The following is a 15,277-nucleotide window of genomic DNA, read 5'->3' as shown; positions in this document are numbered from 1 at the left end:
ACTTGCGTATCCATATTTGTACGAAAAAAAAATTTATTTTAGCAACTTAGTGAAGATTTTGAAGATCTAGTTAAGAGATTCGTTCGCTATTTATACAAAAAAAGGTAGCGATCTAAAAAATTATAAAATACCTTTTTATTGGTTAATTTTAGAAATTGAGCAAGTCCATAATTCTACTTAAATATCTGCTATGTGTTCGGCATTTAAACACAAACTATGCCTATTTATGCTTACAATATCGCAACACATACTCAAGGCATAAAACATTTAATGTCAGTGACTTCAACCTTATTGAATACTGTCAATAATTTCTTTAACTTGAAGCATATAACATTTAAAGTGAGTTTTCCCCACGTAAAATATAATATGCTTCAAGATAAAGAGACTAACATTATACGGGAACTCCACGTCGCTGATATTTAGTTTACTTATATCCCGATATGTTTTTTTCTTTCTTTCCAGTGGTCAAAAAATTGGTCAAAGCATGTCAGTTGTATTCTGGTATTCAAATGCTGGTTTCAATTTAATGTCATATTTATAAGGGTCTTTTAAAAGGGGGACCTTAGTAGATGTTATAATGAGGCGGAGGTTTTCTTCAGAAAACTAAAGAAAAACTCGACCTCATCAGGAAAGGAAACTAAATTCCCATTGATAGACACGTAAATGATATACCAGTACATTGTCTTGTGATGTTGGTTGCCTCTTCGTTCAACTCAAAATAACGCATAGCAGCTGTTTATATACGAGAACTATTTTAACCATAATTATCATAAACAGTTGAAAATGCCTACCATCAGTTAATTGTGGACGGCTACTGTTTTGCATTTAGATAACTTTCTTTTATCCAAATTGCTGAATAAAAGTAAAATAGTTTTTACACTTTACAGGTCTCCTCTGATTCAATACAGTGCACTCCATCAGAGAAATGTAGAAAGTCACGGCTGCTACTGAATACGCTAAGCCTCTAAATTTGATAGAAAAAAAAAGTGTGTCGTCTTTCAACTATCAATATACTAGTGGTGCTCCTAATGGGTTTATTGTTACCAAAACGAACATTATCAACAAACAAAAAAAAACTCCGCCCCCATTACTCCTACACACAATTATCGTTAGAAACATGAGATCTACAGATGTAAGTAATTTTCTTTCCATTTTTTTCCCTCTCTAAAATACCGCAGATCGAACACAAAAAATATCATTTTCTGATCGTACGATATAGTTGGCTTGGATAGCATGAGTAGTTAAGCCGCAATGATGGACAACGATCATCATTAGGTCCGGACTGGCACACACATATAATCGTTGCACTGATTTCTGGCAATTGCAAAATAATAACCCAAAGTGCCACATACACGCCAAATGGCGTTACAAACATATAAAAACTATAGTTATGAGCGTAGTCTAAATGGAAGACAGCTTTCCTCTTTAAGGATATTAAACTAGCGTTAGTTGACTGAACCACAAGGTTTCTAGAGGTGTTGTCTAGAAGAAAGAAAGAAAGAACAAGAAATAACAACATTAACTTATTATTATATAATAAGCTAATGTTGTTATTACTGCCAAGGTCTGAAAAAAGTAAAATTCCGTACATTGTTAGAGAAATGCAATTAAGGACACGTCTATTTATAAGGCGTCACCTTTCAGGGTTTTTTTTTTTTTTTGTGACTTATGCAATGTTATGAATCAATACTGTAGTAATACCGTGGACAGGCTAAGGATTTATTTTTTATTTTTAGTATTTTATTTTTACGTAATCCAGAAGCCCTCCTGTAGAGGCCAATACGGAACTTTTTCTAGGTCACTTTAGGTCTCCAATAATGAGGGTGGCGGTTTCACACCTGTCAAAGAAAGCCATCCACTACCTAAATAACTATCCCAAACATTCAAACGTTCAATGGGATTCGAACTAGTAGCGTTTTAGTTAGATTAGTCAACCGTGACGGCAGTTACACTGTCAGTTTCCGTAATATGTAGGTGCATACGAGTTACATTATCACGTCTCCTTGGACAGTGACATATGCCACTATTCCCTTCCGGTGAAATAATGTCATTCATATGCCGTTGTCATACTATGATGAATAGCGAGAACAGGCCGATGCATGGATATGGCTCCGAGCCGGTCCATGTATATGTGACTTTAGCGCCTGCTCTCTCTCTCTCAACAAGGATTGTGCTTTTAAAGTGATTTCTTAGAGTTCGTTTTATTTAGCTGCGTTGCTATATCATTGGCCGTGGTGTATTTGTTATTGTATCAAGGGCATACTCTTGCATTTGTACAACATCCTGGGGTTTCACATTTTGGCGAGGTGACACTAAAGTCCAGAAAATAATCCTTCACTTTCCAGATAAAGACAGCAAGTGAACTATACTTCGCATGTATTGTGAGATACGTGGACCCTATCTAGATACCTCGTCTATGTTGCAGCACGTGTGCACGGTATTTAAAATGATAGTTAAAGGAGTACGCATACATCAATGCCATTTGCTATCACAGTGATGTGAAGGAAGACTAGAAAACTTGCGGATGATAGTTGTTTACCTTTAAGAAATATCTCCCCTTTATTTATTCAAAGTGGAAATAATAAAATAGCCACACTTGTCATTGGCCATGAGAACAATAACTCAGTAAAGTACAAACACCAGTTTTAAACCGAATGAGATAAAGGCTGTGAATGAGACACGCTTCCGATGGAAGTTTGTTTTCCATATATCTCCTCTACATTAAGCACTGTTAATAAATTTCGTCATGATGATGATGATGATGAATTCCATTACAAAAACGTTACAGGTTCTGAAGAATAAGATAATATAGATAAGAAATGTTCTGAGTAGCACAAAATAAATTAATCATGTATTTGGATTAAATATTTCGTATAAAATGAAAAAAAAACTACTAAATATTATATTTTTAATTTATTTTTTCGAAAACTTATTAATTTTATAAAAAGTTTTAAATTTTACCATTTTTATTTTTTAATGCTATTGAATAAAAAAAGTCAATTATTAGGAATGTTATGACTGCATTGAATAGTCGATTCATATTTTCCAGACTTTCTAGAGATTCTTTTTTTTTTTTAAATTATTTTTCCAATTAGTCTATTTTTGATAATGTTAAACATTGAATTTCAAATATCTGCCGTTAAACATCACTGGCCTTTGAAAATATTTTTAAAGTTCGATCAATGAATGCGTTTTCTCTACACAGCCGGGTAGCGTAGTAATAAAAATTTAACTGAAAAATATACCGTTGCAAGCGTTATGAAAGTTTGCTCGAACCACAAAGTTATGAGGGTAATAATTCGTTCTTCTGGTAACGCGTGAAAGCGGCAATGACCATTTATTACCAGCACTTTTCCCCTTGTTTAAAAGCCTGATTGCAACTTACTTCGAAATGAACAAAGCTACGTAATAATTGAGAGAGCGCGTGTGGCTCGCAACCACGTGTCACATCGAGATGGTGTATTAATGGCATTCTTACGTGTTCAACAATGGAAGCTGTTGAAAATTCTATGACAAATGAGTTTTAAAATAGAAGCTGTCGTCTACAATCCCTGGAGCAGTAGTTTTAATGACCACTGATAGATATGAAGAAGAGAAGGGATTAATTTGTGGTTTCGCATCATCATGAGAGAAGTTTGACGCAGATAATCTCGAAACTTATTTTTGGTACGATGTGTGTTAAAAATTGTGAATACGTACAAGAGCTAATTATGAATATTTGGATTATTGAGCGGTCATGAGTCAAACAACTTCTTTTATTCTGTTGCATTTTATTGTGTTTTCGATGAGATGCACCATCCACTGTCTGGTTTGTGTTTGATTTCACTCCAGTTTTTCAAGGTTTTCCAACATCGGGCGGTTTGTTACATTAATTAATTTCTTTCACTTCAGTTTTCTTATGTTACAGAATTGATTTTAAATAATGCATCGTGCTTAAAGAAGTGAATTATGTGAGTTTATCTCGGGAAGTTTTAATAAAGAATTCTGACTTCATCAAAAAGGCATCCTATCATCATTTTAAAAATTCTTTTATTAATTTCAATGGAAAGTCGTGAAACAGAAATTTGGACGTTCTTTTAATTTCGTTGTCGGAATAAACGGAATGCATTTTTGAAATACTATTGCGTTCGTTTCATTTTCTTTAAAATTAATGTAAAAATATTGCGCAATTTGTAATAACGCAATAACAATTCCGTTATGATTTTCACCAAGCAAGCATACATACAAACTAGAAATGTATTTTGCTCATTTCTTCTATTTTAAGTGTAGAAGTACGTGTTAAATTCCTTTTGTTTGTATTTCCATACGAATATGTCAACACTACTGGGTTGGAAAGATCTCTATGAAATGGAGCATTTAAGAATGAGCATAAAATTTGCTAAATTATTTCAATTTTTGTTTAATTCGCAGCATTTTATTTGCAAACAAATTGGGGGTGGGGTGAATGGTTCAAATTAGGAATACATGAAATAAAATTTACATTTACATAAGCCTTAAAGGCTATAGAAGGGACGTTTCAATTAGATTAAGCTAATAATAAAAATTATAACTATTAAATATAGTCGTAACCAGCAAAGTTGATATTAATAATCATTTTTGGTAATATTTTGGAAAGATTTAAAAAGATGAAAAAATAATCATCTACTTTGTTGATTGATAAATACAAGATTTTAAAAGGAAACGCAGAACACAGCTATTTTTTTCTTGAGATGAGATAACCAATTACTCTCGATTAGCAATTGAAAAAAAAAATTATTAAAAATTATCATTATTAAATAGAATTTATACAAAGAATCAAATATCTGTTTCACTAGTACAAAACAATATTTTCTGAATTCTATCTCTAAGATGTTCTCAATCAGTTCATCATCAATCCTGGATGCTACCCGGCATTTAAAGAAATTCATTTAACGTGAGAATCCTGAATGAAGTTATAACTCAGTGGTTTATTTCTTTTTCAAATTAATTAGATATCCCAAATACCTGTTCTTTAAAAAATTATATTAGTATTAATCACAAAGAATAACGTTTGAACGCCTTAAGCCAAGGTTTCCCAAACTTTGTTTTTTTCATGGCCCGCTTATTTTAATACTTATCTTGGTGACCCACTAAAATTTTTATGGTCAATAGGTAAAATAAAACAGATTTGAATGTTCATAGAATTTTCATTTATTATTATTATTATAAAGAAGCATTTACTCTTACAAAAATATAAAGAAATTAAACTAAAGCCAAGTAATTTATTAATGAGAAGTGCGGTGCTGTTGTTTGTTAACTAGAGACTTCAGGTTTGGAGGAAAAGATAACTTTATTCTTAAATCAAAGTTCGACTTCCAATCGGTTTCTATATTTATTTTTTAGAAAAAACAGTATTGAAAAGCCTATTTCACACTTATTGGTTGTGACAAAAGGCATTCGAAATGTTATCGCTTTTTCTGCTAAAATTGGATATTCCTGACGGCAAGACAGCCAAAAATACATCAGTGGTATTGTTGAAGATGTCTTTGAGTGCCCGTATCACACGACAGTTCAATTATAGATCCAATATCTGAATCCGGCAATTCTGTCTCAGATTCTGCATTCACTGTAAAAGGATTCCTTATCCATGCTTTGTTGCTGTTGATTGGGGAAAATATTTCTTCAGACTTTCCTGCAGTCCTGGCATATGTTCCTTGATAGCAGCTGAAATCTCATCCGCCATGGAACTCATACTATTTTTGTAACCTTGTTAGCTTTGTAAAAAATTTGTAATTCCCTGCTTCCACACGACGGGACCACAAATTGAGTTTTTTTTTTGTTGTTGCAGCTTCCACCTTCTCTTGCACTTTAAATACAGTTACATTACTACCTTGTAATGTCAGATTTAAATTATTCAAAAAATCAAAAATGTCACAAAGGTAGGCAACTTTGATTAACCGATTGACATCATGAAAACTGTCTTTGAATTCAAATATTACATCCCTAGCCTTTGGGGGATGTTGGTCTAAGAACATTAAAACTTCATTTCAATAAGTCTTCTTAAAACATTCCCTCTTGACAGCCATCGCACTTCGCTGTAAAAGAAGATGTTCACTCCCCATTTCTTTGCACAACGTAGAGAATATTCTTGAATTCAATGGATTTCGAGATTTTATAAAGTTTATAAATTGTATACGTTCTTGCATAGTTGCATTTAAAAGCAATGCCATTCTTTTGACTGCCAATGCATTTAGCTTTCGTGACCCACCATTTGGGAAACGCTGCCTTAAGTATTTGTTAACATTATGAAAATTTGTACTGCTAATAGCATTTCATTGAATTATTACGACATATTTGAATACTTGAAGCGAACGACGTTCTTATGCTATTTGTAATGTATCCTTTAGCGGATCATCAGCTGATAGCTTTAGTAAATAACTCCAGAAACATCATTTCCAGTGAGATGACCATTCTTCGAAATGGCTTGAAGAAATAAACAAAGCTCATAAGTGAAATCTGTTAGTTTAATGTCAGAATTGTTATAGTTTACTTAAGTTGTTTGTTTAAAAATGATTCATTAACGTAACTTCTGTTCATAAAATAAACATTTAAAATATTTTCGATATTATTTTTATTTCTCAACAATAAATAATCTAAATTCTCCTGTTTATAGTAAATCGCTCATAAAAGCAATTAAATCTGCTGGTAACTACTATTGTCGTAGGTTTCTAACACGACAAAAGTACGTCTAGTTGTGTTTAATATGTTTGGCAACGTCATTGAACAGCTGATGCATTCGAATTAATGTGGCAGGCATTTCAATCAAAAATAACTGCATCAGACGTTAATTTCCAACTTAACAATGGACACGCCATACTACGTGTAATGAGCTGCGAGCACTCGTCTTGTAACAAGGTTTCAAACACATCTGATAGAGAGCGGCTACTGTCAAATTGAAACTGAACATGTTTTTAGTTGTAACGTTAAAATTACATCAACTCTGCTAAATCCCGTAATATATCGGTTAATGCTTGTACAACACCACGTCCAAACACGTGTTAACGAATTTAATAATCTCCTTTCCACCTGTTCCAGAAACTTTCTAGTTTCAAATCAAATATAGTTTCCACTTCTTGATTGCAACATGTGAAATTAGAAATAAAAAAAAAAGACTTTTTCTTTTTCAACAAAAGAAAGGACTAATAAAAGTGACCTGTGGTACGTATAGCCATGTCTAGATGTCAGATATCAAAGCCAGCTGACATTGTTCCTGCTGCTACTCCTTGTCAAACGTCTTACCTGAACAATTACACATCTGCCTTTGACAGGTACGAGGTATGCAATGACTAAAAAAAATATTATCAAACTACATCAAAAGGTAGGTACAGGTGAATACCCACTAGTACAATCATTACTATTCATTGCCAGTCATCCTATTTAAATAAAGCAATTCTTACCTGATACTTTCAGTCTTCCCCATCCAGAACTGACCACTTTTTCTCCAGTCAAAGTATTCTCCACTTGACAACGATAGCGTCTGTCACCATCTGATCTTTCAACATAAGATATATGAAGACTTCCGGAACTAAAAGCCTGATATTTATTCCCACTGTAGCCTGTAATTATTTTATTTCTAGTTAATTTTCGTTAATTTATATCAACTTCCGCTTAAATTGCAAGTATCAAGAAACCTTAGTTTAATTGAAAAATAATTAAATATAATATATATTTTAAATTTTATTCTTAATTTGTAATTATTATTTTCTATTCAACTTTTTTTGTATTTTAAAAATTAAAAAGTAAAATTTATTTTCTCTAATACACCTTTTAAAATCTAAAATAAATTACACTTATGAAATGGTAAATATTAAAAATTTCGAATTGAATCAATCGACCGTGAGATGCGGTGATTGATTCATTCAATCCAATACTCTTGGAGGGTAATGGATGGCAATGTTGTAGCCAATGAAGTTCTAACTGAGGCTCGGCTATTGTTGTTACCCTCCTGCCATGATCAGAGCTTTAATAGCTCAATAACACCTTATCCCTACACTGTCCTCTACAGATAACGGGGAATATGAAAAGCATTCTTGCTTCGCCCCTTTAAGCCAGTCCTTATAAGGACTATAATTTCGAATGCTAAAAATTGCATAAAAATGGTTAGATTCCAAATTGTCATCTGCGAGGTCACATGCTGAACGAAAAGCAGAATCAGATTACTTGATTTCATCGAATTTAATTTTTTTCTTTTACTATGATTTTATAATGCATTTTAATTTTTATATGCAAATTATTATCTTAAGCAGAAACTAATAAACTGTAATTCCCGTTTAAAATTTTAAATTCTGCTTCAAGTTATTCGTTTAGTTTTCACTTTTAAATTTTACTTTTCATTAATATAATTATATAAATTTCACTAACTGTAAACTTTTGTTAGCGCATAATGATAAAGTTTATTGCAATTTTAGCTCTACTTTTCAAATTTAAATATATTATCCAAACGCATGATGTATGTACTGACCTACATATTGTTAAATATAACTATACTTATCTCTCTCTTTTTCTTCCTCCTTGGATAAAGTATATTAAATAGGCTCGTTTCTAGCAGGGCGGCAACGATCTTTCTTCAGAGCTTTCTACCAAATTTGGACCAAGACCAAGTTCACAGTTGTGAATAATTGAAGATATTTTGAAACACTCGGATGCTAGTTAAGACTTCGTTTCTCAAGTAGAGTGTTTGGATGACATGTCGTATATCTGTCTTGACCTTTCTATTACAGCTTTCACCTATACAGCCGTAAAGCAAATCGTGTATACTTGAAACTTAAATTGAAATTTTCCTCACTGCTTCACAAGACTATTTGATGCAACAACCTCTCCAGAGAATTTAAAATTCTGCTTTGGAAGAAGAAGATAAATATACGCATTAATTTTTAGAAACTCGAGTGTAATAATAATAAGTGGAGTTAAAATAATAGCTAACGGAAAGATTACTTTTTGTTTGTAATCGATAGCATTTAAGAAGCTTTCTCAGCTTAACAAATAGTCTCATTTGGAATCAAATTCTTATCTCTCAATTGCTTCAGTTTGAGAGTCCGTACGACCATTCTTATTTCAGTTAAGTTGCATTACTTGGAAGACAACGTAATGATCTCATTAAGCCAAGAGTTGTTGATTTTGATTACACTAATTATACCTTCTACCGAAAGTTTTATTATTTATGATCATAATTCACGTGAAGTCATTTTTAAAAGATAATTAAGAAATATTAAATAGCATTTGTTTAACTCAATCATTTGGATATTTTTAGGGGGAAAATTATCAGTTTAGAGAATGACATTTACAAAATGATCTCCTCGCAATAGACAAGTCTATTGTTATTAATTGTTAGACAACTGCATCCATGAGTATTACTGAGGTGAGTATCCATTATATTACGGAGAATAGGGGGTAGAAACCAGAGTCAGTCAAGACGATCCCCAACCCCCCAATACAGGCTTCTTTTGAGATGTAGAAATTTAATTACCGAGACGAACGTGTGTGTTTTCCACACGTCTGTCAATGCTATTAATATGTTGGTTATTTTTCCTTTTCCACATATTTTATTCATCAAGAAGATATGTATTCTGTGGTTGGATCGACATGGATTAAACTGAAGACATAAAACTTGATCTAATGAAACAAATTGGGATTTGCAACTGGTTTGATATGTTTATCCATAACTGATGAGCCTCCACATAGGAGTAAAAAATATTCGATTGTTTCGAAGCAGTGACATGCTCTGCACAGTGAGTTCTGAAAGATATACTGTGATTCAATTCAATAAGAGATAGCCGTTCATGACCCTCCATGTCAGTTCTCGGCGTGTTGGTAATCCTTGACTAAGATTCTTAAAGGCTGTTCCAATATTTGTTGTTATATCCGGATAAATAAATAAATACCAGTAGATCTCTGATTTTTATATAAACATGCCAGTATCTTGCAGTTGCCTGATAACGCTGGACAGAATACTATAGTGAGGTGGTATAACTTCCGCTGTTGGACATTTATGACTCCAAATAAACATAAAAAATTTAAAAAAAAAATTATTAAGACATTCTTAAGGAAGGTACCAGAGGAAAGCTAAACGCAAGCTAAAAAAATATATATATATATATACCAGAAAGACTTATGCATTAAGCCCATCACTCAGATGGTCCTTATCCTTATAAGGACTGGCTAAGGACCATCTGAGTGATGGGCATAAGTCTTTCTGATCGCTCAGATGGGATTAATGCATAAGTTATATATAATTTTAATATATAAATAGTGAAAAGGTGTATTATTTTATTTTTAAAAATTCTGTATTAGAAAAGTTTAAAATTTTGTTTTCTTTCTAATTACAAAATAAATTATACTTTACATAAAATTATATTCTGTTTTAATCCTTTATTTAAATATACACAAAGTCTTGGCATCTTTCATTGTCCACTTTGAATAACCGGTATAGTAATATCCGAAACGAAGCCTGTTTTGATTTATTGAATACTGAGGTAATTGATACGAAGTCCAAGTAGCCTAGTTGTGAAGATGTTTCACTCAGTATTAGATCGAGATAAATATCGGAACTACATCTGAGTGTCAATGCAGGCATGGACTTCAAATATTAATTTTTAATGTTGGAGTTTTCCTTTAAACTTTCACATAATTTGCTATTCTTTCGTTTTTAATTAATTTTATATTTTAAATCTATTTATTATTTTTGAAATTGAATAATTACATCCTGTTTAACTCAAAGGCTTGATTATAAACCACCACTTTTTCAAAACCAAAGTCTCAATTTATTAGAAAATTCCATTTTCTTAAGGAAAAAAAAATGGAAAGCAAAGAAACAAAGAGATGGATTTGTGTGCACTTTTGTACCTGTAATGAAATGAAAGAATAAGAAAAGACTTTACTTTCAATATCTTCTAATAAAGAATCATAAAGCACACAGAACTCGAAAGTCATCATAAAAATCAATACTGGTTTACAGTTAAGACAAAGAAACTTAAAAGAAAATTACAAAGTTAATTCGGAAGATGGCAAACAAAGAAAACCTATTATGAAAATTCAAATGGGAAGCAGCATTAATTTCTTAAAACAGGGACGAACTAATCAAAAGCACGCCATGTCTGAATTATTTTATATAACAGATAGAAAATTTGTCTAGTTTAATTTACTGCATCGAATGAGAGAGAGTATTACAGAACGAACGGGAAAAAAAGAAACTTGAGATAAACTTACTCACTTTTTTTATGTTAGCAGATGAAAAATGGACGTCGAGTATAGCTTTGCTTATACTGTTGCAATATTCTCCACTATTAAAGTAAAAACTGCCGCTCTCACAACCCTCATCCCTCCCAGTAAAGGATGGTGATGAATGATGGCGTAATATGGCAACAGATTCCAGGTGGGAATTGTTTAGATTAGTCTTGCAAAAAAGACAAAAACATTAATTAATATAGTTGTATACACAAAACAAATTGTGCACCATTTTAGAGATCCAATTTTGTTTGGGAAATGCGAAATACACTGACTAGTAAATACTGGTTTGTGCAGAAGTCTTTATTATTTTTCTAGATAAAAAGGAAGCATTTCTATTTAATCAGTGGCTTTCCTACTGTGTACAGATCAGAGACAGGAACTGCTCTTATGTATCTTTCAAAAAACGTATCGATTGTATTATAATCATATTCCGTAATTGATTTGTTTAATAGTTCAACACAGCTTATATAAAATTAGTCGTACACGAATTTACGCTGAAAAAATTTTATATTTTTACAATAGCCAAAAATATGTTTCCTATTTGTACACAGAAAAAAAAATTGAAGATATAAAATCAGCTATAGTAGATCTTTAAGCAAGGGTTCAATGGAAATAAAGGAAGACTGCATGGATAACTTGTAGTCAAATAATGGGTTGTGCAAAAAAGCCGTTTAAAACTAAAAAAATATATAAACAATGATGCTGTACATACAGTTTCATTTGGTATGATCTGACTTATTTTTCTATTCTAAAGTAAGCCGTTTAAATTTAAATATTTATCTTTGATAGATTCATATGCATTGTCCAGTCCTTGGTTATCTGCGATGTGAAGAGTCACTGTTTTATTAAAATCGGATGAGGAAATTATTAATCACCATAATACCATTCTTGTATTGCCCAACAGACATTGAACACACAGACGTTTTTGTAATATGTACTCTATAATAATTTAATGTTGCTCAATTTTGCCATAAAAATGATACAGTTGAAGAGATTGAGTTACTTACAATCGTTTTGTTTTTCAATAAAGATGGTCTATTATAATTATTATTATTAACAATCATTCATGGAAGTAACTGACTCATCTCCCATACTGGTTACGTGGTAGAGTCCCCACACCCAATCAGCAATACATCTCCCATATTGTTCCTTCAAAACTTCACTCACACTCCCAGCAACACATTCAGCTTACCTATTACTTCCATGGAAAATAAATCCACTCACATCCTTTATTACAGGCTTTATTACAGGGTATAATACAACCAATTTATATCTACTTGCCAGTGTCATACTTATCACAGCAGCAGTACGCTGCTTAACGTACGCCCTGAATATCGAGATTATGTCGACTATCATTCCGATATTCTATATCCCATCTTCTACTACAGCACAATTCCTTCAAAAGTGTACATAGCGCGCGCTTCACGCTTACGCTCCAAAGTGCAACATCGTTTGCATATATTGACACGAAAATTGCACCTTTCATATGCCAAGCTAAAAGTCTAAATCATACCGAAGGCACTTGATATCAGCACCTTTTATAAACTGTTCATTATTAGCAAAGAACTGGATATATGCTGTAATTTCACATGAAATATCACTAACAAATAAAGTGAAAGTCTTGGATAAATTCAGAGCTATGTGGCATGCCAGGGGGGGGGTGTATGTTCCTTGCCGGCATCGTTCTGACAAGCAATCTCCTATCCATCTGGTTAATCTCCTCTCATCCACATCTCCTCCATCCTATATTCTAATATGTCGCAAGCTGTGAAATGTCTTCAACAGGTTGAAAAATATTACTGTACATAAGTCATACTCCGTATCCCATACATTCGCGAATTTTTGAAATGCGAACGGTTTACTAAAAGTAGACCTACTCCTTGCTAATCAATGCTTGACCATCTTAGAAAATCGTTTTACTAACAACCAAATTCTGTGCAATATTCCTCGGTATTTTCCAAAACCGAGGAATATTGCACAGAATTTGGAATAGTACTGGAAGCAAACTGTTACTAGTTTGCTTCCAGTGCTGTTCGACTCTTGAGGGTTAGGACTGTTTCAAACAACCTGATCAAGATCACAGTCATCAATTTTGCGCATTTCCTAAAAAACATGGTAATATGTTGTTCAACTACAAAGTCTTATTAAGATCTGACTTACTTATCGTGTCAGGGTTTTCCAAAACTCGAATTTTTCATCACACAAAACAAGCAAACCGGCCAAATGAACAAAAATAACAGACATAATACAATAGCCTTAATTATTTCGGAAATTTCAAAACACTTATCCTTAAATACTTTTTTAGTGTTTCACTTTTTTTTTGAGCATCGCACATTATCATACATTCAAAGATGAAATACGCTGAGAATGTGCTCGTGTAATAACTGCACTACATTCTCCTCCATGGTTACTTTGTCTGCCAGTGAACTTCTAATTATTCTTCCTCCCGTTCGCCGCATAAAAGAACTCTCTTGAATTTCCTATCTCTCCTATTAAGCTTTATCTAGTTTTTTTTAACTTCTGCTGTATCTTCTTCAAAGAAACCATTTCTCGCACTATTTGTCTAATTTTGATCTTACTTCATTTCGCTTTTGTCTTATTTATACAGATTTTGGGGTGTGGTGTATTTTAACAAATTTTCATACACCTTTAAGCTCTTTTTTTCATAACGTATCACCCATTGTTTGGTGAAATATCCTATATATATATATATAGATAATACAGCCTTTGAACTTATTTAGCGACGAAAATTTCATCGCTTACCTAAACACTGACAAAATGAACGTAAGGTTTTAGCAAGAATTACAAATACATACACAATAGTTTCTACACCCTCTGTCCAAAAAGACACCGAATTTTTTCAAAATAGAAAAAACTAGTGGTGCTACCTGTTGTATCTTTTTGTTGTCGAAAGCGGAAACCTTCATTAATGTTGTGTCAACTGTTTATGACATTTGTTTCATTACAAGCCGAGTTACAGTGCCCAGAGTGACAGTGTGTTTCGACGAACGGTCGGTCGTCACGATATTCCTACCGACAGCGACGAATTCTCGCTATCAATCGCTTCGAATCGTCGAGATAAAAACTCATCATTGACCGTTTGTCCAAGCGGAACGAATTCTTTGTGGATAATGCCCTTGGAATCGTAGAAACAAATCAGCATTGTCTTTATTTTTGACTTCAAGCGACTTATTCTCGGATGCCCCTCTTCTGGTGGTCTTCAATCAGCACTATGTTTCAGACTCATACTCAAAACACCACGTTTAGTCACCAGTAACGATTGTTTATAAAAAGTTTGAGTCCTTACGAGCGGTTTTAATGATGTCCTTACAGTGTTCAATTCAATACATTTTTTGATCGTCGGTCAACTTTTTGGGAACAAATTCCAAATTCAGTTTACGAAGGCCCAAACTCTCGATCAAAATGTTGTGCGCAGTTGATTTTGGAATCCCCAATTCATCTTCAATCAATCTCACGGACAATTTCGGGTTTTCTTTGATGAAATCAAGCACTTTTTGGATTTTAATTTCGCTCAGTCCAGTTTGTGGACGGCCAGGCTTTTCGTCGTCCTCAAGCGTCTCACGACCACTTTGAAATCGCTTAAACCACTCGTAAACTTGAGTACGGGATAAGTATTCATCACTGTATGCTTTTTGAAGCATTTGATGCGTTTCGGTAAAACGTTTACCAAGTTTAACACAAAAGTCAATCTGTTTGAAACTCAGTTTACGACTGTTCGCCAAAACACAGTCTCTCTTGGCACTATATAACTCGGCTTCTAATGAAACAAATGTCATAAACAGTTGACACAACATTAATGAAGATTGCCGCTTTCGACAATAAAAAGATACAACAGGTGGCGCCACTAATTTCTTCGATTTTCGAAACGTTCGGTTTCTTTTTTGGATAGAGGGGGTATATTGAACAGAGTGGAACTTTTATTGTCAATTTTTAGAAGAAATTAGAGTTATAATGTTTGTGACTAATTTATGTTATTCAAAGAACTATATCAAGTTGTGTTTTTTATTTATTT

General features: G+C 33.0%; 1 protein-coding gene across 1 annotated transcript in view; it reads right to left on the bottom strand.

Moving 5' to 3' along the window:
- Positions 1–15,277, bottom strand: part of LOC150094688 (cell adhesion molecule Dscam1-like) — a 374,142-nt gene that overhangs the window by 265,834 nt on the left and 93,031 nt on the right. Inside the window, exon 4 of the mRNA XM_090411632.1 lies at positions 7,416–7,551. Coding sequence (XP_090267758.1) covers positions 7,416–7,551 — 136 coding nt within the window. The remainder of the gene's footprint in view (positions 1–7,415; positions 7,552–15,277) is intronic.

The sequence above is a fragment of the Typopeltis vanoorti genome, chromosome 21 (genome assembly GCF_054136105.1).
Source record: "Typopeltis vanoorti isolate ZY-2024b chromosome 21, IOZ_Tvanoo_1.0, whole genome shotgun sequence".
In the NCBI taxonomy this organism is placed as follows: Eukaryota; Metazoa; Arthropoda; class Arachnida; order Uropygi; family Thelyphonidae; genus Typopeltis; species Typopeltis vanoorti.
This window is presented reverse-complemented; position numbering and strand designations above follow the sequence as displayed.